The 25915-nt window shown below is 40.2% G+C and overlaps 1 protein-coding gene across 1 annotated transcript; it reads left to right on the top strand.

Annotated features, from left to right (window-relative positions):
* The first annotated feature begins 97 nt into the window (after positions 1-97).
* ADRA2C (adrenoceptor alpha 2C) lies at positions 98-2802 on the top strand. Its single transcript, XM_017828070.1, has one exon. It carries the CDS (start codon positions 98-100, stop codon positions 1433-1435), a length of 1338 nt encoding a protein of 445 aa, XP_017683559.1. The 3' UTR covers positions 1436-2802.
* Positions 2803-25915: the final 23113 nt, after the last annotated feature.

Here is a 25915-nt window from a genome sequence, read left to right as displayed (position 1 = left end):
GGGGGGGGGGGGGGGGGGGGGGGGGGGGGGGGGGGGGGGGGGGGGGGGCGGGGGCTCCGCCGGGCTCTCTAGGACGCCGGCGCCCCTCACACCCACCATGGATCTGCTGCTGCTGGTGAACACGAGCCTGGGCTCCCCCAACGAGTCCCTGGCGCTGCCCCCCGCCTCGCCGTCCTCTTCGGCCCTCCTTCGGCCGCCCTCCCCCTACTCGCCGGCGGCCGTGGCCAGCCTGGCGGCGGTGGTGGGCTTTCTCATCGTCTTCACCATCGTGGGCAATGTGCTGGTGGTGATAGCTGTGCTCACCAGCCGGGCTCTGAGAGCCCCTCAGAACCTCTTCCTGGTGTCCCTGGCCAGCGCGGACATCCTGGTGGCTACCTTGGTCATGCCTTTCTCCCTAGCCAACGAGCTGATGAATTACTGGTACTTCGGCAAGGCTTGGTGTAACATTTACCTGGCGCTGGATGTGCTCTTCTGTACCTCGTCCATCGTCCACCTGTGTGCCATCAGCCTCGACAGGTACTGGTCGGTCACACAGGCGGTGGAATACAACCTCAAACGGACACCCCGGCGGATCAAGGCCATCATCCTCACGGTCTGGCTCATTTCAGCCATCATCTCCTTCCCGCCATTGATCTCCGTGTACCGGGACCCTGAAGGAGATGTCTTTCCCCAGTGCAAGCTCAATGACGAGACATGGTACATCCTTTCTTCTTGCATAGGCTCTTTCTTTGCCCCCTGCCTCATCATGGTGTTGGTCTATATCCGCATCTACCGCGTGGCCAAGCTAAGGACCAGGACCCTCTCTGAGAAGCGTACGATGCCAGAGGGGTCCTCCCAGACTGAGAATGGCTTGAGCCGCGCTGCTGGCGGCTGCACGTCCATGAGGATGCAGCTGGGAGAGAATGGACATTATTCGGTTCACCACTGGCGCAAAGCCTCTGAGCTGGAGGACATTGAGCTGGAGGAGAGCAGCACCTCAGAAAGCAGGCGGAGGCGGAGCCGGGAGGAGCATCCCCGCAAGAGCAGCAAGAGCCAGTCCTTCTCCTACTCATACTCCTCCAAGCACTCCAGTAGCCGCCTGTCCCGCGCCAGCAATCGCTCCATGCAGTTCTTCTCATATCGCCGTCGCCGGAAGCGTAGCAGCATCTGCCGTAAGAAAGTTGCCCAGGCCCGTGAGAAACGCTTCACTTTTGTGCTGGCTGTGGTCATGGGGGTCTTTGTAGTTTGCTGGTTCCCTTTCTTCTTCAGCTACAGCCTCTATGGTATTTGCCGGGAGGCATGCGAGGTCCCTGAAACTCTCTTCAAGTTCTTCTTCTGGATTGGGTATTGCAATAGCTCCCTCAACCCAGTCATCTACACCATCTTCAATCAGGACTTCCGCAGGTCCTTTAAACACATTCTTTTTAAGAAGAAGAAGAAGAACTTCCGGCACTGAGCTGGAGGGATGGATTTGCCTCGAGAAGGAATAGAGTTAAAAGAGAAGGAGATGGCTCAATGCTGGAGAAGAAGGGAGGGAAGAGAACATGGGGTTTGGGCTTAGGGAAGAGGGCTGGCCCCCTTGGTGGAGCAGGGTGGTGCTGTGGGTTACAGGGATGGTGTTGGGGAGGCTGAGGGCATTCAGTGTGGTACAGATGGGCAGCATGGTGCTGGAGGAGCAGTGCTGGAGTTTGGATGGGTAAATGGGAAGGAGAGTGATTGTCTTTGAGCCCTGATGGAGGGTGTGGGGAGCCTGCAGAGGAAAATAGGCTAAGACACTGAGTCTGGGAGGCAGTGAGCTTTTATGGGCTCTCTGGAGTTTTGTGGAAAAACAAAAACAGACTTCAAGAGGAAAGGGTTAAGTGGCAGTGATGGTGGAGATTTCAGTATTTATAAATAGAGCAGCTGGGGCCTATGGTGGATTTGTCCCAGTAAGAAATTGGCTTTTACTGCTTGTGTGGGGAAGGAAAGTGCAAAGTACCAGGCACTGACAGTGTTTTGAGTTATGAAAGGATTTAAATGTTTGCCAAAAAACCCTAAAGAACAATCCAAACTCTTTTCTAAATAAACCTTTGTACTGTTAAAACCTTCTGAATCATGATTTTGCACAAGGGATGAAGTCAAAGAGAAAGCATGGGGTTTTCTTTTCCTTTGAAGAGGTCTTGCCTATAGAGCTGGCTGAGAAACATTTTTCCTCTCTTCCCGTAGTTTTTGATTAGTCAGTGGGACAAACCTAGGAGTCTTGCATTTTTTCATGAAATATGAAAAAGAGCACATACACCACATGACCTCATTTGCCCCTGATGGATCACCAGGCAGTAAATTCCTGCTCCATCCCTCTCAGATCAGTGTCCTGGGGACCTTGTTGTCCTGGAGCAGATAGTGAAAAAAAAGTGATTTTGGTGACTTTGCCTAACATTTTCTGAGATAAAAGGAAAAAAACAAGTTTTCACTTGCATGTGCCCAGGGGAACTTCCCCCCTGTCCTCTCCCTCTTTTTCAGTGCCCCTCAAAAGGCTAATCTCAGGGCTGGATTTGTGCTGCTCTCATTCTCAGACAGGCAGTTGAAGGCAGTCTGCTATGCAGATTTTCAGAGGAAGAGCAATCACCGCACCACTAAGGTCTTTAAATCCTTCGTATTTACAGTCTTAGGACAACTAAATCCTTTATATTTATTTTTTAATAAGAAGCATACATTGCAGATTGTCAGTGTCGTATGTGAACAAATCTCAAAAGAAGGTGCAGCTGTTCCAAACCTTTAGTATTAGTGTTGCTTGCTTTCTCTTCTCTTGTTTGCATTTCTAGTTTATGATTTCAGAGGATTTTGTTGGGAGGAGGGAGGAAGAGGGGAGTATAGTTTGAATAGTTATTAAAGAAAACCATATTTCCCATGGGTATATAAAATGGCATAAACTGCAATGAAGAGAATGAGAGGCAGGGACTGGTGTCTGTACATTCATCACTGGATGCATATCAAGTGTAAGACTCAGCTGAGCATTTACATCCCTTCTCCAGCTGTGCTGCTGCAAGGTGTGTATTCTGTTTATGGGGTAAATACTGCTCCATTCTATGTGTATCACTCCTTCCATTGGCAGCAGGATTTGGCATCTGCCTCAGATGAACCTTTCCATAGCAAACAGTTCTTTGAAAGAATGAAATCAGGCTTCTTAAAACAGCTAAATTGAATCTATACCTGAGAATCATTAGATATCCCTTTCCTTACTCCCTCCGTTCTTTCTGTCTGTAGCCTCTCTTCTCTTGAAATCTCTGTGTCATAAGGAGAAATGATAGAGCAGTCACTTTGTTTCGTCAGTTTTTCATAATAAGCATTTGGTTCCCTTAACCCTGGAAAAGGAGATTGTCAGTGGCTGAAGTTCTGGTGTTCCTTCAACAGACTCGTGTTCAAGTGAGAGTTCTGCTGAAGTAGGTATTAGATGATTGCACCAAATGCGTTAGAACTTTGCTTGATTTCACTAAAGAAACAGCTGAGACATTTTCAAAGTCCTAAGTGCATAACTGCCTGGATACTTTCTTGAAATAATGCTCAGAGCGTGAAAAGATTTGAGCATAGTTTAAATAACAAATGGTTTGGTACAAATATGTACCTGAGGCAGAGAAATGAGAGGAAAAAATAACAACAGAGAGGAGGAAATTACAAGCCATTTTCTCTTTTGCAAAATGGAGAATTCTTTTTAAAGTTACATCAAGAAGAGCTGAAACAAGCTCCTATTATTTGTAGGTAACGATGTAGCTAAAAAGTTCAGGTTTGTTTAATCTGAAGAAACTATATAATCACCAAAGCAACATATGGTACCTGGCTACTACCTCTGAGCTCCTGGATGGCTTCATTAGAGATGCCCGTTTCTGCCAAGATGAAGGTCTGCTTTTGTCACTTACTGCTGGTTTAGACGGTTTTCCCAGTCTGCAGACTCACAGTGGTTTCACTGTTGCACTGCTTTTGAAATGAGACTGTGGCCTGTAAACAGAGTCCTTCCTTTTTTTTTTTTGTTTCCCTTGTAGAATTTAGGGAATCTGCAGGTGAAATTTAATTGACAGTCAGATTTTAATTGACATAAAGTATAAATGGAATGACTGATGTGCCTTAAAAGTAAGTTCTCTGCGATAAAAATATTCTGTGGTCATTATAAACATAAAGGAAATGATACTTCTGTGTTTGTTTTGCACTTCCAAAAGTTTAAAAGGGATTGATGCAGATAATGAATATCTATGTGCAACAGCATATTTAAAAACAGGGCATTTTCTGTGGTTTTAATCTATTTCTCAACACAATTTCAATCTTTCTAATCTGATTCAGTGCTTCAAAAGGATCTTATTTCTTCTGAGCTAGATAAAAAGTAATATTCATCAATAAAGACGTGCAGTTTACACCCCTTTTAAGTGCATTTCCCCCTAAATTAGTGAATATAGAGGATTTCTATAAAAATTGTTTTTAATATAACAACTGAATATGCTTCAAGTAAAATGGGGCTGATTTATTTTTTTTAATTACAGTGTTCTCTTATTACTTGTAATAGCTGAAGACTGGAATTTGTTTGTAACATATTGTGTGGTGTTAACTTTTCATAAAAAGTTGTCAGCTCTGCTACACTGTGGTTGTGCTTCAACTGTAAGTTGGCTAATAGCATATATAGGAAAAAATAGTCTATGCAGCTTTTGCTCAAAAAAAAAGGGAGAAGATATTTTATGTTTTAAATGCGTCAAGTTGTTTCTTTGATCACATCTGATGAGCTGGCTGAAACACTCTCTACTGTTGTGGAAGAATGAAATGTTGCTGTGAAGCCATATCGATTTTAACAAGTACCTCATCCTTAACTCTTCATTTACTCATTTCACCATGAAGAAAATTTTCTGTCAGTCTTAAGTGAGAAGTTAATGTTTCATTTTCAAAAACAATTTTCTGAACAGTGCCATTGTTGGCTGGGTATTGAAATATTGAACAGTGTCACTTAGCTGGGATGGGAACTCAGTGCTGCTGTCCTTCTGCTGCTTCTGTGGGAGTTTTGCGTGAGTGAGAAACGCGGAATTAGCCTCTTCAAGGCTTGAGGCAGATGGAAGGGGCCTCACATATAGGAGATTTGACAGGATCACAGTTTTAAATCAGCGTCTGAATTAAGAAGCAGGCCCTTGTTGTTCTGTGTGATCTCTGTTCATAAGAATTATGTTGCTGCAAGAGGACTCGAGATTTCTGAGAAGCCGATCTGAAGTAAAAGACTAAATGCAGCTTTGCCCAGATTGGCCTGTATTATCCTTTGTGAGTAATCCCAGGAAACTTCAGTTTGCTTGTGAATGAAGAAACTACTCAGTGTGGGCAAGGACTTTAGGAGCTTCCGTAGACACTGCCTCTTTTTTAGTAACTGTGCCTGAGGAATTTAAGCAAACATTTGTGCGTAAATATAGGAGAACAGAAGGAATACAATCCTCTCTGCTTAACTTTTTCTACTGTTCAAACCCATAGAAGATGTGGATTAAGGTTTTTCTGACTATATAACCAGAGGAACAAACCCTATTGTATATTTTTAGTATAAGCTGTGTGAAGAGCATTACCTGCTTGCATCTGTCTTTCAGAGGAGAAAAGTGTTGGTCTGTGAAAGTTGGCATTGGTTAGAAAAGCAGCTGAGAAGTGTAAGGATTTTGCAGCAAATGTGAGTAACAACATGCATTTCAGAAGAATGTTCTGACCTTAAACTATGACTACTCTCAAGAAGGAGAGAACACCTCCAAGCTGTGCAAGAGGAAGGTCAGATGCTATCTGTGAGTTTGTTTTCGTGGTTGCTTGTTGTGACCTGGTTGGTGAGCAGGAAGCAACTGTATGCTTCAGGCAATAGGCTCTAATTTGGAGGGGGAACAGTGCATGAGGAAGTGGCAACCCACAACACTGGGGGAATTAGTATTTACACACTTTCTTTGCACTGCAGCCAAGTACAGTGGAGGAATTTGCCTTTTTTGTTGCACAATAGCAAATGTTAATCTGTCTTTCAGATGTGTGGGTCAGCTAGGCCATACAAAAGATGACACAGGAGAGGGCAGATAGAGGATTGCTCACTTCAGTGTTCAACGCCAAGCTTAAATTTGTCCTTTGTCCTTGAAATTAAGCCAAAAATACAGTTTGGCACTTGGACCCAAAGGCTATGTAGCATCAATAATGCTACACTGAATATAGTCTAGTTTTAGCAAAAAGCATCAGTTCATATTATACACCCTGCATATCTCTGTTTCAGGGCAGAAATAGGAGAGTCTGACACTTAAAGCATGTGAAAAAGGAGTAAACAGGAGTTTGAAGAGTCACAGGTGTATTGTGAAATTTCCTAGATCCTATTCTGATAACTGAGCTGGTTTAATTTTGTGGGTCCCAAACACTTTGAACTCCTAAGAAAGTCTTAGGGAGGTAAAAAACATGGAAACAGTAGAAATACTGCTTCTCAAGGAAGCAAAAAGTGGCAAATTGCTCAGAGAGTCTTGTTCAGATGTTTGTACCAGATGCCCTGTCCTCCAGTGGGTGGATAATTGTTACTGTGGGGTATCTTCAACTCACAGTGACTTCCATGCTTGGTCTGAATTAAGGTAATACCTACAGTTGGTACATTGCCTTTGTTTGAAGAGGCAGCCCTTAGAATATGACAGAAGGCATTTTAAGTAGGTTTTCTCTCCTCTGGCACATGTCCTTCACTACACTATTCCAAACATTTTTTAATTCAACTGCACAATGGTTTATAAGGTAAAGAAAGATTGTCAGTATCTTAGAGAAAAAAAAGACAGAGAGGCATGGAAAATAGTAGGTATGGAAACCTGGTGTCTTAGTCCTGACCTAACATCTTACTGCAATACCAGTCTTTCTTCCACCACCACATTTTTCTCTTTTGGAAAACAGAAATCAATGCAAAATTGCAGAAGCTTGTTTTTAACAGACTACACTGATGATACTGTTTACACTAGAAAAAAAAGAGAGCTTTTCTCTCAATAAATAGCATTCTACTGTAAAGCAATTTTCTTTACTACACTTGTCTGAAAAATCTAATGAAAAGTAGACCAACATTTAATTCAATTTGTTTATATGTACCTCTCTTAACAAAAGTGGTTTATTATAGGTCCTGAATGTAAACGGCACAAATCAAATGTAGCTCCCTGCTACATCAAAATCAATTAGTTGTGGTTCAGCATTTTTCTGAACAGCAGTCATTCATTTTGCATGATGCTCTTTCCTGATAGCTGTCTGCTGACAGAGAAAGCTGTTCACCCCGTTGACAACAAGAATAAGATGAGGATTCCTATTTACCTCTATCATGTTAAGTCTCCTCTAATACATTAGAAAGCAGGCCACTAGAAGTAGGTCTTTTCGTGGTAAGTGACATGAATCAGAGAATTAATAACCTGACTGGTTCCAAGATGTACAGCACACTTAATCAAGGGGCTAACCCTAGACTGTGGGGACATGCTTCTCATGTTTTAGTTCTCTGTGCCTTTGACCCAACATTGCAAATTATTTGCTCTGTAGTGGAACACTCAGCACAGCATCCCTTTCAACCTAGTCTGCTCGAGTAAGAAATTAATACTGAGGTCTCCCACTTCCTCACTAAGTGCTTTCACCGATAGACTATTTATAAAGGTGATGCAGCTAAAATGCCTTTCCTTTTGGCACATAAATGTTTTATTTGATCTAGCTTTTTATCTCTCAGTAGACTAACACTCTCATTCCACAAGGACATTCTCTATCTGGAAAGCAAACACATGTCAAATACTTGGAGGAATATTAGAAATCCTGAAAAACCCCAGCCACTCCAGGTAAATTCTAAAAGAAAGCAGCACAGCTGAACTAAGGAAACTAAGGCTTAATCTTGTCTCGGGTGGGGATGCCCTATCTGTGACCACCTATTCTGATGTGTCTCTCATCAGATTTGGCGCAAACAGTGTGTGGAGCTGTTCTGTTGGGGCCCTTGCAGCTCTACTGAGAGGAACAATTTCAAGTGTCCAGCAAAGATTAGAGAACAAAAATACGTGCCTATTGAATCACTTTCCACTGGAGCAGACACACTCACTTTGTCTTTCTGCTCCCTTTTTGCACTCTTTAAACCAGTCCTTGCTTTCAGTCTGACTACCATACACAGCCTGTGCTCGCTGTGCTTTACATCGTATGCCTCAGTGTCTGATCTATAAAGGGCAAATGACACTCTCCTCCTCTCAGCTCTGCTGGGAGGGTTCTTCAGAAGACTACCTGTGAGGTGCTTCCATGCTGTGCTATGTATAAGTACCTGTAGTGGAATAACAGGAGTTAATACAAATTCTTGACTGACTCCAAGCCACATAGTTTTATCACCAATAAATGCTTGTGTGCAGAGTTTCAAAGTGTCTATAAACGTGCATTCCCTAAGGTTGACACTGATTTGTTTACATCAACAGCAATTTCTGTAGGTAATTAAAGGGAGACTTTTAGTCAATGCATCAGACACTACTTTGGATTTGTCACATGGCACATCAGAGAAACAGGATGTGTTGTTTTAACAACACAATTCACAATAAAAGTGATTAAATATTCCTGATGGCATGTTTTTCTGTAAACAAAAAAAAAAAAAAAAAAGCCAGTTTGATGAAATATGATGCTTCTTTAAAGAATGTGTCTGGTTTACCCCATATATAATGGAAACCAGGAGACCTTTAATCAGCTTTTGTGGGCCCGACTGCTTACTGGCTTGGCTGGCTGGCTCCTGGGCAGACTGCTGGATGAGGTGCCAGGAAGCCGAGACTTCCAGGCTCCTGGATCTTGGGTAGCTCAGGCCCCTGGGTTTATGGGCACTCAGCTCTGAGCTCCATTATCTAAGTGCTTCATAACCTTTGTTATACTTAGTCTGTCAATGCCTTTATGCATAAAGGAGGGATTGTCATGCCCTTTTTTCAGATGAGAAACCAAAAGATTAAGGCATTTAGGTAGATAAATCTTAACAAGCTTCTACTTTATGTGGATCCTTCCAATTGCAAACCCACCTATTGATTCTCAGATGCCTACTAAGCTCCAGTGTATAAAGTTCTGCCTGTGCTTGAGAGTTCTGTTTCTGCCCCTGTGAATGTCACAGGTCTGCAGAACTTGCACGTGAATCCTCTCAGGATACGCAAACTGAATGTTTCTCTCCTTTGCTTGTCTCCATCTGGTAGGTAGCTCATGCAGTTTGAATTTTGCAGAATAAGGAAGAAGGAAGGAACTGCCTCCAGTTTGTAGGGAAGCACTAACATTGCTACGGCTTTTTTAAGGACTGTGTTTGTGGTTTTAGTCACCAGTGCTGGATTCACACTACCATTTCTAGATGCCTGTTTTTCCTGTGTGCTGAACAAGTACCCTCAGGGAATAACTCTGACCTATGATTTATACCCTGAAGGGGTGGACTTTTTCTGTACTCGTGGCAAAGTACAGAAATCACAAATACTACTTAAAAAAAAAAAATCTACCCAAGATCCTCCAAAACTACTCACTGAAATAACCAACCTTATTTATGGGTCAAGGCCCAAATTCAGGAAAAATTAAAAAAAAAATATTATAAGCCCAGAGATCTTTCATATTTCCTATTTCTTTTAGTGCAAGTCTCTCAGGATACAGTTTGGATCGCTGGATCATCATTTTCTCAGACTTGAAGGTGACCTCCCTTGAGATTACTGAACCTATGCCTTCCTAATCCAGAAATTACCTGGAAACTCAATGAAAAATAAAGGTTGAAGGGTCAAGAAATAACACATATGATTCCAACATTAGGCATGATGGAATCCCTAACTGACAATACTGTTGGGAACAAACATTTGGGGCTACTCTGTATATTTTTCAGATAAAGTTATGACTATAGAGGGAATTTGAGTGCCAGGTGAATGTTTTGTACAGAAGTGGGTTGCTGACAGTGTTTACCACCTTCAGAAGTGTCAGTCAATGTCTATCAGACTCATACTTTTCATAATAAGGAATAGGATTGTCCCCAGTTATAGTCTTAAAGGGAAAAAAAAAAGGATTTTAAAGTAATTTTAAAAAGTAGTCATGCATAGTAAATATCAAAGGAAAAGGAACCTGTCTGTTGAAGAGTTCAGCAGCAGTTCATTCTTACCTAATTCTGCCATCTCCAGCTTGACGTAACTGATAGACACATAGGTTGAGGCTTCTCTCAGGTTACAATGTTTTCAAAAAGTGCCATAACATTTTGTGTGTTAAATAGATTTCTGTTGTGGTAAAAGTTACTACTAATTAATCACAGAAATTGCTTCCCTCTGCCCCCCTTCTTTCAGAGAAGAAACAAACAGAAAAGATATTTAACAGGACTACAAGAATAGCTGTTCCTTTTCTATTTTGGTATTGCAAAAAAAAAAAAAAAAAAAAAACAAACCAAAAACCAAACAACAAAACCAAAAACCTTAAATGTTGGGAATAAACACATTAAAGAGTCATTAGGACTTTTGGATGCAAATTAACCATTTTGTTCTCTGATTAATCAAGCACGACTCAATTAACTCAATGCATTTACTTATCCCTGAGGTTTTTTTGTGTTATGTAATAAAATACCTTGGTTGCCCAGAAAGGCTGTACTGTCTGTTTTTAGAGGTTTTCCAGACACAACTGGATAATGCCCTGAGTAATCTGGTTTGGCCTTACACCTGACCCTATTTTTTAGCAGGAGGCTGGGCTATAGGCATATGGAGGTCCCTTCCAACCTGAATTAGACTATCACTCTAAGACCTGTTTCCTCCTAATAATAAATAAAAGTCCTAGTGTTTGGATAGCATCAAAGTAATATTCTATGGGAAGATGCACATATATTGCTATACATGAGCAAACCCTTAGCCCTTTTAAATCTCTAGAACTTTTATGTCATCTGTGTATGAATTCTGTTTAACACACATTTGGCTGGATCCAGTACACAAACCTTTTCTTTGTTTAGAATTAATTTAGTAACTAGAGAGCCCTACAACATGTTGCCTTCCCCTGCAAAATCCCATTCCCTCACAGCCCATACCACAGTAGAGGCACAGTCACATACAAATATTTTACAGACATTTTCTTTAGAACTCCAGCCAAAATATTGCTTTTGGTTGGTTGGTTTGTTTTTCCCAAATAAAACAAACTATGTTTATGTCCAGTAGGTCAAATGTATCTCCCTGATCTACTGACTCTGAAGTAGTGAAGAATATAGTTTCTAAAGCACCAAGTCTCACCACAGCTGCTGAGAGTGGAATAAAAATAACAAGGAAATAAGTGTATTTCCATACACAGCTGAAGACTTTAGTTAAAGCCTGACCAATGGGAATTCCCTGACCACGACATGTTGCTTCATTCCCCATTCATTTTTGCATGGAAGGTGCCTGACTCTTCTGTAGAAGTGGCATTTCAGAGGATCAAGTGCTAACTGAAGAATTTATGAATATAATGTCATATCTGGAATTGAAAATCCTTTTCTTCCTTTCAAAATGCCAGTAATGTTTCTCTGTGATTACAATGCAGGTGCTCTTGTGAGGCACGGCAATACAGTTGTATATTCCATGTAAGTTATAAGATTGGTTATTTGGTTGCCACTAAATATATCACAGGGCCAGAAATGCTCTTAATATACAGATATAATCCTCGATGCAGCTTGCACAAGTACAACATAAAGTATCTAATTCCCCTCTGTGTCCACCCAAGAAACAAGATGCCTGGGGCCAAATCTGCAGCAAGGTATGAGCAGCTGCTTGCTGGAGTCTCTGCTCTGTGGACACCACTGAGGCAGCTGAAGCCCACCTGGGTGAGGGAGTGGTGAATCCATTTGTTCTTCCCCAGTCTTGTTCATGGGATCAACAGAGCACAGGTCCCATTGCTACAGATGACAAATGCACTGTTCTGTTTAGTTATCAAACCCATTTCTTTCTGTCCACCTCCACTGCTTTTAAGAAGTTCCAGTGTGTCTTAAAAGCACCTGGTGCCATTTGCGCTCCCATTTGGCCTCAGAAAGTTCAGAAAACCCTTTGAGACCCAATTCTGTCATGATGGTGACTCCAAAAATACTTTTAAATGCCAGCAGTTTTATTTAACCTTTGATAAAGGTAAAAGTGTTAGTTCTGAGCCCAAAAATTTTAACATTGTGTTTATAAGAAGTTAACAGCAAATGGAGAAATTATTGAGCCTTGGACAAGGATTTGTATCTAGTTCCATTGCTGGCCTCTTGCCCAGTGTGCCAGATGCTTTGAACCTTTCATTTCAATCATTTACCTCTTTGTTTCATTACAGTATATGCACTTAATTTGTAAATACTTTTGAAAGTTATGAGCAAAAAAAAGTACTACAGGAGTCCTAGGTCATTATTTTTAGAAAAAGAAATAATAAAAAGTTGAGGAGTACTGAGGTACTACACATTAAGGAGTTCATTTGTTCATTTGTCTTCTGGCTTTGCTTTAAATGACTTGAATTGGTGAGGGTTGCAATATGTATCATCAATGTCTACTTTTATATCCAGCTTCACTGAAGTATCTCTAAAAACTTTGAGTTTGCTGATTTATATATCTACCAAAGACACCACAGAACTGACCATTTATTGGTAGATGCCTCAGTCTCTTTTCCCAAGGAACAAGTGAAAGGACAAGAGGAAATGGCTTCAAGTTGCACCAGGGGAGGTTTAGACTGGATATTAGTAAAAAAATTCTTCACCTAAAGGGTTATCAAGCTGCCCAAAAGGAAGAGGCTGCCCAAGGAAGTATTTGAGTCACCACCTCTGGAGGTAATTTTACAAGACATGTAGATGTGGCATTTTGGGACATGGTTTAGTGGTGGACTTGGCAGTGCTGGATTAGTGGTTGGACTCAATCTTAAGTCTTTTCCAGCCTAAATGTTTCTATAATTACAGCTAAAGGCCAGATCAATTTTTAGAAGAAAACTTTTGCCTTATATTTTTCTGCTTAGTTAAAGTTCCTGTTATTTGTAAATATTCAGTGTGGAAACCTCTCACTGTCTGTGGTACAGTGTTGGGAAGGAGCTCTGTGGGAGCTGTGGTTCTGGGAACACTGCTTGAACTGAGACTTTGGTGAGTCTAGAACAGTTACTGTTTGGGGGTTTCTTATGGGCAAGTTGGATGTCTGGAAGCCTGATTCCTCCTCAGGATACAAATAATGACAAATTGTCTGAATGTGGAAAAAACTTGGAATGATAAATATCAACGTTTTGTCTACATATACCCAGAACACTGCACTCATGAGACTTCTAAATCAGTGTGCTCTCTTTCTATTCTTTGAAGTTATTTTTATAACTTTTCCCAAGCAATTGCACATCCTACAATGACAACTACATATGTCCCAAGATTAAAATATCAGAAATAAGCCATTTTTAAACATCTGAAGCTCAAAACAAGTGATGAGTGCTTTCTTTATATGCTAGCTAAATATTCGACTCAAGCACTTAAAAGTTACACTGTGGAAAAATAAAGTACAATTCAGGATAACAATATGTTTTTATTTGGTGTTGTTAAAAATGTAAATTGTTCCCTTAAATTGATAATGTGTAGATATAAATTTGTCATGTCCTTTTAAAAGTTTGATTTTGTGCTCAAGTTCTACTTTTATTCTTTTTTTAAGGAGCAAACACACACAGAGAGTCAGGTAAATATTTCCATGAATAGCCTCAGGGTCCCTCAACAAGAATGTAATTGCCTGTGCACTGATTCTGTAACTGAATTGCCTTCCTTAATGATGGGATATTGGTTTTATAGGCCCTTGACTGCTTCTCTTTAATACCCATTAATTATCATTTTACTTTTTTTTAATGAATGTCCCTTTCTCTTTTTAGTTCCCTCATGTTTCCTCCCTGTTCCACAAATCCCCTGCAAAAGTGCAGCAAGTGCAAGGAAATAAAGTAGCAAAATGACTGTAAGCTGGTATTTACAGACTCCTGTTCATTTCAAATAGATGAGTCCTGCACTGCAATTGAATTAAGTGATTTTAGAGCTCAGAAACACAAGCAGGTTCACTCCTATCATTCACAACTGCACCTGCACAAAGTAACAGAGATGCTGCTGCCTTCTTGTAATCTTTTAGATCCAGAGTTCTGCAATACTGTAAAACAATTCTTTATTTCAGTAGGTATATCTGGGGATAAATTTGAGAAACACATAAGAAAGAACACAGAGGATACCAGTTCTGCAGTGTGCATGAGCTACAGATGACTATTAGTCCATTAATCTCTGCTTCCAAGTGGGGCCTAGGAGAAACCACCTCATGAAATAGGAATCACTTAATCAGTGATTAAATATTCTGGTGCAGATTACTCAGGTTTTCCTCCAGTTTTTTGAAAAGCTTCATTTCTACTCAGAAAAACAGTATGTGACATTTCAACCTCCAGAATATTTGAGACAATTAGTGCTTAGGTCAACTGGGCTCTTAAAACACCAACTATGGTTTTGCTGAAGCTATGATTGCAATAGCCTACTATAAACCAATAGATTCAGCATATATAACAGTAAAATACAATTCTTATATTGCTGGCTCTTGCAAAATCAGGTAGAGAAATACTGAAGAATTTATAGCTCCAGTCTTATGTAGCCTTAGAATATTGATTAGCAAATCCTGTGAAGAGACTGTAGAGCAGAAAGCATCATTCATTCATGAAATGGAAATACGCTGTCAAAGAGCATTCATCTTGCATGGGCCAACTATTCATGATTCCTCTAGAAATGATCCATCATTGTAGTTGAATTCTGGGGCTCAGAGGGGGGGAAAGGGAATGAGCTCTTACCTTATAAAGGTAGAGTATATTTTTACACAGCTACTGTGTTCAGCTGCCTCAATAGCTGATGCCTCCTCTGCATGAGAACTGTGTGACAGAGCTGATAGAGGGTTTTGCTGGGAGAGAGCACACAGACTTGTGATAACTAGCAGCAGTTTTCAAGAACAGTGGAAGATGTTGCAAATGTCAGGAGCTGAACTCAGTGGGCTGCCAAGTTGAATCCAACTACACCTCTGAGCCAGGTCAGCTGGTGATATGTCTGGCAAGACCAAGCAAGAAAATCTCTTGGGATGGGAGACAGACTTCTACTGAAACCCTGAATATTGTGAGCAGCTTTGAGAGGTGGGTGGAGGTGTTACTAGAAGGATCATCTGATCAGTGGATGGAAAGGAAGAAAACAAGCTATCACTGAAGTCACTGAGAAGGGGAGTCTTTCAATCCTGTTTCCAGAGGGATCCTTATGCTGTTTCTCGCCAGGTTATGATATTTTTACTCTCATAGCAACAGTTCACTTGCGTATATCTATATCTAGCAAATGGGGAAGATTTTCCTCTATGCCACCACACAGATTAGAGTCAATTTTCAAAGGCATTTTAATGAAAAAAAAACTAATTAACAAAAATGGAATCCCTTTTTGTACTGCTGGCTACCTAGCAAGAGAACTGGAGTTAGTTTTCAACATTATTCTCCCATTTTGACAGTGTTTCTCAGAGTTTTACTATTTCCTTTGTTTTTTTCAAATGGAAAAAAAATCAATTTTGAGAAAAACTCTCCCAAACCATATGATTTAAAGCTCTTTTCTCTATATTTTTATTCCTCTGCACCTGCCTTCCTACTTGTACATTTTTTTCCTGTTTTGCTACAGAAGTATGGAGAAAACAAAAATCCATAACTGCAAAAACTTAAGAATTTCAGGATCTTTCTTCTTGAAAAATTCCTGAAATCCAAATAAGAGAAACAGTAGAAGATTGGAATGAAAATTTCTGATGACTAATAAGTCACTTGTTTTCAGAGATTTTTGTATGAGATACCAGGGTTTCTAGTCTAGAAACCTAACCTAGTTCTAGTTTTCCATCTAAGATCAGAGGTGATAATGTGAGTACCTGACAGGCGTATTTCTGTCTTTTGTTTTATTCTCGACTCTTTTGTAATGCTTTTGTCAGAATCTGGATTTCACCAAAGTTAACTAAACAAACCACAGTTCTGAAGGGGAAGACTACCCACACACGTGGCTACATCATAGCACTTACTGGCTCAAACAGTGGTTGTTTTCAGAAAGAGCTGTTCCATCAGCATGACAAAAGCTTAAGCTTGGAATTCAGGTAACCTCAGTCTGGACTAAAATAACTTTAGAAACTATTAGACACTAAAGGTATAACTAAGTTTTGAAAATCTTTCATCTGATCCCAAGCAAAAAGCCCTATGTTAAATCTCTTTGCTTAGATTATAACCAATTTCTATTGCTATGGTTTAGCAGCTTTTGAAAATCATTTCAGGGAATCTTTTGTTGTCATAAAACAATACCTTTTTTTATTCAGTCCCTGCCATCAATACTTTGTGTTTTCATAATATGTTCTATCAATAAAACACTTTCTATCATTCAATCAGTGTAAACTGTTCAGGCTCATCTACTGTACATTGCTTGATGAAAAATTTGTGACAGCTCTAAAGCCAACTGATCAGCAAGATGGTTTTTTAATCATATGCATGAGTGAAAGTATTTTACTAAAAAGGAGACATAAAAAATAAGTAGATCATTATTACTGAAGCACAGATTGCTTTGTATTTTTATCTTCTAAAATGCAGCTGAGAATATCATTATTAAGAAGAGAATGTCATTTTTCAAAAGAACTTGTGGCAGTAACAGCTAGTGAGGCATTTTTTTATTAGCTTCAAGAGGGAATGCCTGTTACATAATACTACAGCAATTGTTTCAGGGCACAAAATTCAGAGCTAGATGATGAACAGAAAACATTCAAGAGGGCACAGACTCAGAAATTTTGTTTAGAAACATCTACAGAATTAGCATTATAGATTTCCTGTGTTCTTTTTAGTGAATAATAGTGAGTGGTCTTGCTCAGATAAAGTATACATTTAGTATATGATGAAAATATTTCTATCTTGCTCTGATAGATAGGGAAGCTGTTTCTCAGTATAAAAAAGAGATTTCAGGCTGTAATAATAACATATTAGACATGGGGGGAAAGTCCGAAAGGAAAAACAAAGAAGTTTTCTTCTCAGGGCAGGATATATAAAACAGTATCCACTCCAGAACTGAGGGGGAAAAGTTAAACTTCATTCACAACAGTGAATACATGTTTCAAGCTAAGCTAATTGAATTTTATCTACTTGTCTGCCAGTAGCCATGACACTTTTATTTCTTTTTGTTTCATCTTCTCCCCAGTAGGGTTCACTTATTGGCACAGATGGATTCCGATATTAAAGGCAATTTCCAGTTGGTTTTAGGGCAGCTATTATTTAATTGGCTCCTTTAACTGTCTCTGTCACCAAAAGCTTCTGCAAACTGTTGTATTTAAAAAAGTCTGTGGGGCAAATTCCCTGCTGATATATTTCTATGGAGCTACACTAGTAACAAATTTCACCTAAGAATTTCCACTCTTACTGCAGTATCTTCGATTTCTTTTTCTCTGATAGCTTATGTTGCTTTAGGAGAATAACCAACATCAATGCCCTGGCCAAACCCCAACAAGAACCATGCAAGCCACAGCATCCATCAACTCTCCCCTAAGCTACTGAGGAGACTTACTTGAACCAGGCTTGTGGCCTGGTTCAAGCAGGCAAAAGCAAAGACTTTAGAAGGAGACAGGCTCCCTAACCTGACTGAAGATAGACAAGTTCCTTTGCATCTCCTTATGCCATTGCTGAGCACAGGAAGAGGCAGGCACTGGGAGGGACCTTGCAGCTGCCTTCAGTTTAACAGCCACAACAATTGTGTTAAGAGATTCCTGCTCAGCAGGTCTGTTGGTGTGTGAAAAGGGATAAAATCACAGAAAAATGGAACCTGAGACGGATATCAGCGGTCCCTCAGGAATCTCCATACCATGTTCCACAGCATGAGGCAAACATGGTCTTAATCATAATTCACAGGCTGGACTGCTCTGAGGACATTTCTCCTTATGCTGGGACATGTTGTACTTATGTTGGTATGAATAGGTTTGGTGTCAACTCTGTTATTGTAAAAAAACATTATTTGAGTAACTGTTGGCAATGAAAGAACAGACAGTTTGTAATCCTACCTGCTTTCCTAGTCAGAAAGGTTCTGTTGATAATTTTTTAACATTTAACAAATAGCACACGGATTTACTGAAATTGCCCCCTTCCCAACTAGTGGATCAAAATCTGCTTTAGTTTTCTGAGGGTCAAGAGGGCATGAAAAGGGTTCGGGGTAGGCTTAGACATAGCCTGTATAAGGATTACAAAATTTCTTTGTGTACTGTAGTTATTAAAGACTTGTTGATTGACAGATGAGCAGTGTGTGTGTTTGTGCTTCAGCATACATAGGTGAGCAGTCCCCTGAAATATTGTTCATTCAGCTGGAAAGCTGCAGGAATAATTGGGCTTGACTCAAAAGCAAGTAGAAACTAGAACAGGAGAGATAATTTTGGTATGTCATATTAACAAAAGCAAAAGGAGGTCATTTTTCTGAATATTTTTTTCACACACTTACAGCAACCTAAATCTGACAAGCCATCAGAAGTGCCAGGGACAAAGATATTTGCATTTCTAAACACACCAAGTACTTAGAAGATAAATTCTTTTTCTGTAAGATCATGAGACCTTTGTGAACAAAGCCAATGCCAAAAGCTGCCTGTAGGAAACATCTCTGTTAAGAGCTCCATGCTGAACCTTTTTGCATCAGAGCTTTATTTATATCATGTACCCTTGCATGCATGTTCCCTGCTAGCTCAGGAGTGTATAATCAATCCTACATAAGATGTATTCCCAGGTCACTAAGCAAGGCTCAGTTAAGGATACACTTCTGGTATGTTTACGTATATGGTCCTGTAATAATATTTATTTTTATGCTGACATGTGTGTCATCTCAGTAAATGGTTCAATCACACTCTAGATGTAAGGCTGTAAGCAAAATAACCCTATGGACAAATGTATGGATTTAAACTTTAAACCAAGAAACTTTTATATGATACAGTGGCAACATTCACAGATATAGCCAGGTGGACACACTCATTTACAGCTGCCTCTCTGAACAGACTTGACTATTGCAGTGCTCAGACTTGTTCCCTGTGTTGAACTCTAGTGACTCAGAAACTCTCAGATTAAGCCATTTTCTCCTCTATACATTTTATGAGGGCAGAAAGTTCATGCAATGTGAGAGGGAGAATACGAATGAGCATCTGCAACAAAATATATGCTAACCACAATGCTGCTGGAAAAATCTCAGTGGGATGGATGGCGTAGGATTCTCCAGGTGTTGGGCAGCTAACTGAGTTTCAAGAGGGTATCTATGCTTCCTTGGTATTTGCAGGAAAGATAAATTTGGGGTAGAATTTTTACTTCCTTTCTCTGTCACTCAAGTTCTCAACAGAAGAAATTTGAAAATTATTTCTCATGGCTTTAAGCACAGCCTGCAGGACAGTCTGACAGGGGAAAGCCATTCACATTCACAGGTGGAAACTCTTCCTCTATACAGAGAATAATCTAAGTATCATTTTGCCCAGAGTAAACTGTAAGCCAGGAACTTAAGACTTACAGCATTCATTGAAAGAAAGGGAAGACCTGAGCTTCAGTGATGAATTCTCTAATGCTCAGTCTGAAGCAGGAAGGAAATCACAGTTTCAGTGGCCCAGCAAGTAATTATATTTGGTGAGGAACAGTTTTGATTAAACCAAGTTAGAGGCCCCCAGGCACACACAGCCACAGAGCTCATGGCATGGCTGGCCAGGCAACAACTCGCCGTGAGGACTGGAAGGGAAATCTTCCACAGCCCAGAAGAGCAGATGGGAGAAGGGACATATTAGCCTATTCCCATATGCTTCTGTGTGAGTGATGGCTGAGGCCACAGTTTTGGCCAAATCAAATTTGCTACAAAGCCAGAATGAGGACTGGCCACTTTGTGAGTCCCAGCAAACCACCCCTGCGTCTCAGGCCAGGTTGTAGCAGAGAATAAAAAGAAGCACAGTTGCTTGGGGAACTTTCATGTGAAAGTCTTGCAAGGAGGATAAGCAAAAAATCTCACAATATATTAAGTCCTGCATATATTAGCTGAGATCACACAAGGGCACGTCTGCTGAGGGGCCTCAGCCTCATGCTGCTTTCAGGTCTTACAGGCAGAGGAGATGGAACCTGACATCTGCAAATGCTTATGGCAGAGCCCTCACATGCAAAGTTTGTTTCTCCAAACAGGCTGTGCACACACAGGATTTCACCAGTATCTAATGGCATGTCCAAGAGGCTCTTTATGAAGGATTTGTTCCACTACTGCTTTAATAAATACTCCCTCACAGGGAGTATTAACCTCTAATACCAACTCCATCCCTGTATTTTCCTCTCCCCCTCCAGAATAGGCTTAGCTGTGTACATTAAAAGAAACTTTATTAAATAACAAAAAAAAATTCATTCTTTATAGTCCATCAATCGACTGAGGTAAGGGAGTAAGGAAATTAAATGCTCTTTGGTTTTGAAATTGCTGGAAATTATGCAGACAGATCATTTTCCAATCTTAAATATAAATAATTCAGTTGCTATAGGATCAAAATGTGTGTTGTGCTGCCCTCAGTTTTCCATGCATTGATTCATCCTTATTCCCTTTAGCACATTTTCCCTTTGATTTGATAATGCTCATAAAAGCAGTTGGCATCCAGATTGCTCATTATCACTCTTATTGTTCTAAGCCTTCTGTTCTCCTCCCCCTCTTATAACCACTTACACTTTGAGAAGTAAAACCTTACCTTGTGTGTACCTCTGTGTAAGCAGTCAGGAGAAAGTCACATCTCTTGCATTCATACTGTAGCATACAAAAGCAAATATTGCAAAGTGGCTTAATCTTTCTTGTTCTAAACCAAAATTAATGAAAATATATTAACATACAAACCAAATTCAGTCACTAGTGATACTTATGCTCAACTTCCTCTGATAGAGCAGGTGCATTCTCAGAAAAATCAGACTTCTCAGAGTGTGGATCTTGTTTATTCGCTGTATTTGAGGATCAGTGGAGTGAAACACCCGACAAACTCAGGTATTACAAGCCAAGGACGTTTATTCCCCATTGCACCTTTCATGAAGCATTATTTTGCAGAAGTCTAAGAAGCTGCCCCTTGTTAAGAGGGGTGTGAATCAGGCCTCAGCAAAGGTCATCAGTTATTTGCTAGCAGAGAGGAAAGTATTCCTCATGTCATTCTATAATTCTGGTTTTTAGAGGCTGCACTTTTACAGTCCACATGGAGAGACACACACAGATGCCTGAAATGTCTTTTTTAATAACATTAGAGCCTCTGTGTGTTGAAATATTTCAAGCAGTTACTATAATCACCTTACTTTATCCTTATGCACATGAATACATGCTTTTAAATCTCTTTCTATCCTTTTTTTCCTCAGCAAAGAATTGTTTTCTACTTGTATTATGTGTAACAATGAGGTCCCAGTTATATGGAAGCCTCTTGTTTCTATCACATTAAATATAAATAGCAATAAAAGTAGACTCTTTTCTATGTTTAGTTCACACAGTTCTAAACATAAAGCAATCCACTTCAACCAACATTTTTGGTTATCATAACGTAGATTTTAATGGTTTTCAAAGTGTACATTTTTTTACTACTTTCAGAAGTAGCAAACATTTTTTGCTAGTTTCAAAACATCCTTGTTACACAGAAAGTTTCTAATTCACAGTTGTGCAGAACCTTGCAGCCTTCTGTATTCACCTTCATGCAGAACTGTGCAGCCCTCTCTAATTCATCGTCTCTTACAGTCTGCTTAAAATTCCTCTGGAAGAAAAAAGAGTGAGACAAAATTTTTATCAGAACAAAGTACATTTGAGGTTACAGCTCTATTTTTAGCTCCCGCACCTGGTTTTGTTTGATTAACAAAATTGGTTTGAAAATTGCCAGATCTGCTTGGAAGAAAAAGTTCTCAGGTTTCCTTGATTATACACATCAGTTAGCTTTGCCACTGAATTGTCTTACTCGTTTTATCAACTGGTTAAATAGATGTTCTGCAGTCATCTGAAAGAAAATTCTATTACAGAGAAATGTAGGGTGCATTGCTGCAATTGTATTTCCATGTACCGAGATGGAAATTCTTAATGTTGCAATGATTTGGGGGAATTGTAACATTGAAATTCAGATCTTGGAGGTAGGTACAGAAGTGCTGCAAGAAGGACTGAAAAAAAATGAGGATATTGCAGAGGAGAAGGGAAAAAGAGGGATTCACAACTCCGTCTGCAACCTGGTACAACAGCAGCAGGCACCATCACGAGTACTTCTAACAAGCAGCCTTTGAAGTCTGACACACTGTAGAGAAGTTCCTGCTTTAGAACCATGTAAAGAATAACCTTTCTCAGCTCGAAAGTCACAGAGCCAGTCCAGGATATATGAGAGCCCAGAACTGAAGGGCTTGTCAAAATCAGTGCTGTTCTTTCATTGAACAGGCTTTGGTTTGGAGTGTTAATTTTGTTGGTTTGGTTTGGGGTTTTTTCCCTGAAATATATATATATTAAAAAAGAAAATCTTTCTGTGTACTTTAAGATTAAACACTAGTTATTTATGGTTTGCACAGAGAAAACCATAAAACCAAAGACAAAAACTTCAAAAGATTATTTAGGGCACATTCCTGTTCTGGTGCAGAAGCCCTCGCAGCTGCTGCCCAGTTTCTTCCGGAAAGCCCTCAATGACACATTATCCTGACTTGGGCTCTTTTCTCCCTATCAGTTACAAAGGTTTTGCTAACATCCAGGCAGAATCTTCTTTCTTCAAAATTAAACCAATTTCTCTTTGTTCCTCCCAGCAGGCATGCAAAGCAATGATCTCTGTTCTGTTCAAACAACAAGGACTGGTAAACATTTCATATAAACATAGACTCATCTAAGAAATCTCTCTGATTCATTGTTTCTCTTTTCAGTGGGAAGCTGGCCCGATGATTTGGATACCTTGCAAGAGTTGCAATCTAGTCTAATACGTAAATAAGATTTCAAAGTTAGAAAAATACAACACCAAAACAAACAAGCAGAAAAACCAGGACCCAGTGTGGGTATCCCACATCAGGGACCTGCCCTTCTGCATCCTTGGAACACAACCTGCTATTTCACACCAGAATATGCCCCATTCTGCACATTTGTTGTGCAAAGCCTGTACAATGCAACCTTGCATCTCTCTGTAGTATCCCCCATATCTCTTTAACCCCGTTCATCAGGTCATCTCAGGGTGAAGGTCAATGCCACCATGTGAAAGAAAAAGAGCAGAAGTGAGTGAGTTGGGATGCCATGGTTCGTTCAAGCCACCTCACAGGGAGGACTGAACAAATGTTTGGAGGCATCTGGTAGGTGTTCTTATTCCTTTTGTTGAGCCTTTGGAATATGTGCGCTGAGGCAGATGATCTGTGAGTAAAAGTGATTCACACTGAAATGGAATTTGAATACAAAATTCCAACAACCACACAGAGATGCTTGCATTGCCTTGTAATTCTCATAATCTAACCTTCACCTTCAAATTATTACATACTTCTTTAGTGGCTAGGTTCTGGAATTATCAAATCACTCCATGTGTTCAGCCTTGTACATCAGAGCATACAGGGGCTGATGTACATAGAATGGAGGACCCTCTGGATTTTCATGCAAATCACTCCAGTAGCATAAGTCTACTCTTTCTTCCAAGACTACAGATCCCATGCAGTGTGTGAACAGCTGCTTCTGCATCCAGCTCTATAGCTGGTGGAAGACAGGCAGAGGACATCCATGCCAAGGGAGAGCACATGCATCCTGTTTAAGATGCTCCAGGAGGTTCAATAGCTCGAGATGAAGCAGTAACTAATTCTTTCAATTTTATTTATTTTTTTTTAACTCAAGCACCATATACATAGCAAAAATCCTTTATTTCTTGATGAGGACCCATTCATTTCTTTGCAAAGCTGCTAAAAACCTGGAGGTATACCAGATCTGTATTGGGCATCTGTGGCAAGGTGTTGCAGTGGGGATATGCTGCACTGTGAGAAGAGGCTGAGGCTGCCATGTGCTGAACACAGCCAGCTCCAGCCAGATCTGATGGATCCACTGCAGGACACACCTGAGCTCATCGGCCAAGCTGCTGGTGCCTCTGGAAAAAGGGCAAGAAAGGGAAAGATGCTGCACAGTGGAGAGAGAAAGGAGTGAGGAAAGAAATGTGAGAAACAGTTCTGCAAGCACCCAGGTCAATGGAGAAGGAGGGAGAGGAGGTGCTCCAGGAGCTGGAGCAGAGACTCCCCTGCAGCCCATGGAGGACCCCACAGCAAGGGTAGGGAAGGAATAAGCCCTGAAGGAAGCTGGTGTCTATGGAAAAACTGCACTTGGAGAAAGGGAAAACTGTGAGTAGGAAGGAGTGATAGAGAGAAATTGTTATGGACTGATCATAAATCTTCATTCCTTGTTTGCCCGTGCTTCTCTGAGTGGAGGAATTAGAGGAGTCAGGAATGAAGGAGTGAACCTGACTCTGGGAAGAAGAAGGGATGAGGAGAAAGTTGTTTTTATTTTGTCTTTGTTTCTCGCTATCCAAATCTATTTAAATTATTTTTTTTTTCTCAAATAAAGTCTCTTTTTCCCATTGTGGTAATTGGTGGGTGATCTCTCTGCTCTCCCTCTCTTCAGGATGGGGAATGAGAGAGTGGCTGGGTGGATGTCTGGTAGATGTCCAAGGCAAACCCACCACCTAATCATTGGGCTAAGGGCTTATAAAAGACTTTTTTTTGAGTATTTTGTAAGCTGAAATGAACCACAGGAGTCACTATGCCTTTTTGATTCTCAAGACTTTTCCCTAGCATTTGTGCATCTTATTGCATTTTAGATTATATTTTTTTTAACTTACCATCACTTTTACAACCAGCTTCTGAATTTCAAGGCATTTTGTCTCTGAAGAACACACACTCCTCTTCTGAGGTCTGGTAGATTTTTTCCCCTTTGATCATATTACAGGTAGGGTTGGAAGCACCATTTTTTGAGGTTTCCCAACACCTTGGACTACAAATTCCTGGTTTCAGATGCTTATGAGCTTGCTAACCTTCAGCTTTTGGAATACATGTTTTCTCTAGCACTTTTATGCTAAAATATTTTTAGAAAATACAAAGTAATGTATTTTAATAATTTCTTAAAATTAATTAATGCAATATTTTTTTCCATCACAAAAAATGGAATTATTCTGGAGCAAGAGTTCTGAAAATGGTTTACTAATGAACAAAACAGGCTTTGTCACAACCCCAAGCCATTCTGAACCCACTCTTCCTTGTTGATGTACTCATTCCGCGACCTCATATCCAACTTCTAAGTGAAGTAATATTTTCTTAGGATTGAATGGAAAGCAGGAGCTCTCTGTTCATTTCTCGTCACTTCATCAGAACCATTATCTTTTTAAATGATAACTGTATCTCCATTCCCTGCATTTATTTTTAAAACACTTATTTCCTTTTCCCCATCTTTTATCTGACCTGCCTATTATACATGTGTCAGGGCTGGAACACCATGTGTGTTTTTGGAATGTTTATCCCATGAGCACTGTGCTTTAAATTGATAATTTTTCAGACTGTCATAAAAATATAATCTGGAAAACTGATCAAGACCTGCAGAGTCTGTATAGCAGAAGAGAGTAATATGAAAGGAAGTGCACTGGAGTTTATACGAGCTACATCAGGAAATTCATGCAGGTGACATGAAGTGGCAGCTAGCACTAGCACAGGTTTGTCTCCCTTCTTCCCTGTAATACTGTGGGATCTGATACAGTAGGGATATCTTTCAATCTCTCATTGTGTTGTTAAACTGCACCCACATCTATTAGATGTGACTGTGATGGCTTCACAATACATGTGATATATCTGATGCTTTCAAACTGACATCATTAAAAGGCATAGGAACACTAGTAATGTAACATCTTATACTCTAGATAATCATTAGGCTCTGTAACTAATGAAGACACAAGAAGACAAAAAGAACCTGGAGCTTTTATTGAAGAAGTTCGACTTAATTGCCAAATGAATTAGAAACTTTATATGTTGA

This window comes from Lepidothrix coronata, unplaced genomic scaffold (assembly GCF_001604755.1).
Source record: "Lepidothrix coronata isolate B3197 unplaced genomic scaffold, Lepidothrix_coronata-1.0 Scaffold145, whole genome shotgun sequence".
Lineage (NCBI taxonomy): Eukaryota > Metazoa > Chordata > Aves > Passeriformes > Pipridae > Lepidothrix > Lepidothrix coronata.
The sequence above is the reverse complement of the archived record's forward strand: the minus strand, read 5'-3'. Positions and strand labels throughout refer to the sequence as shown.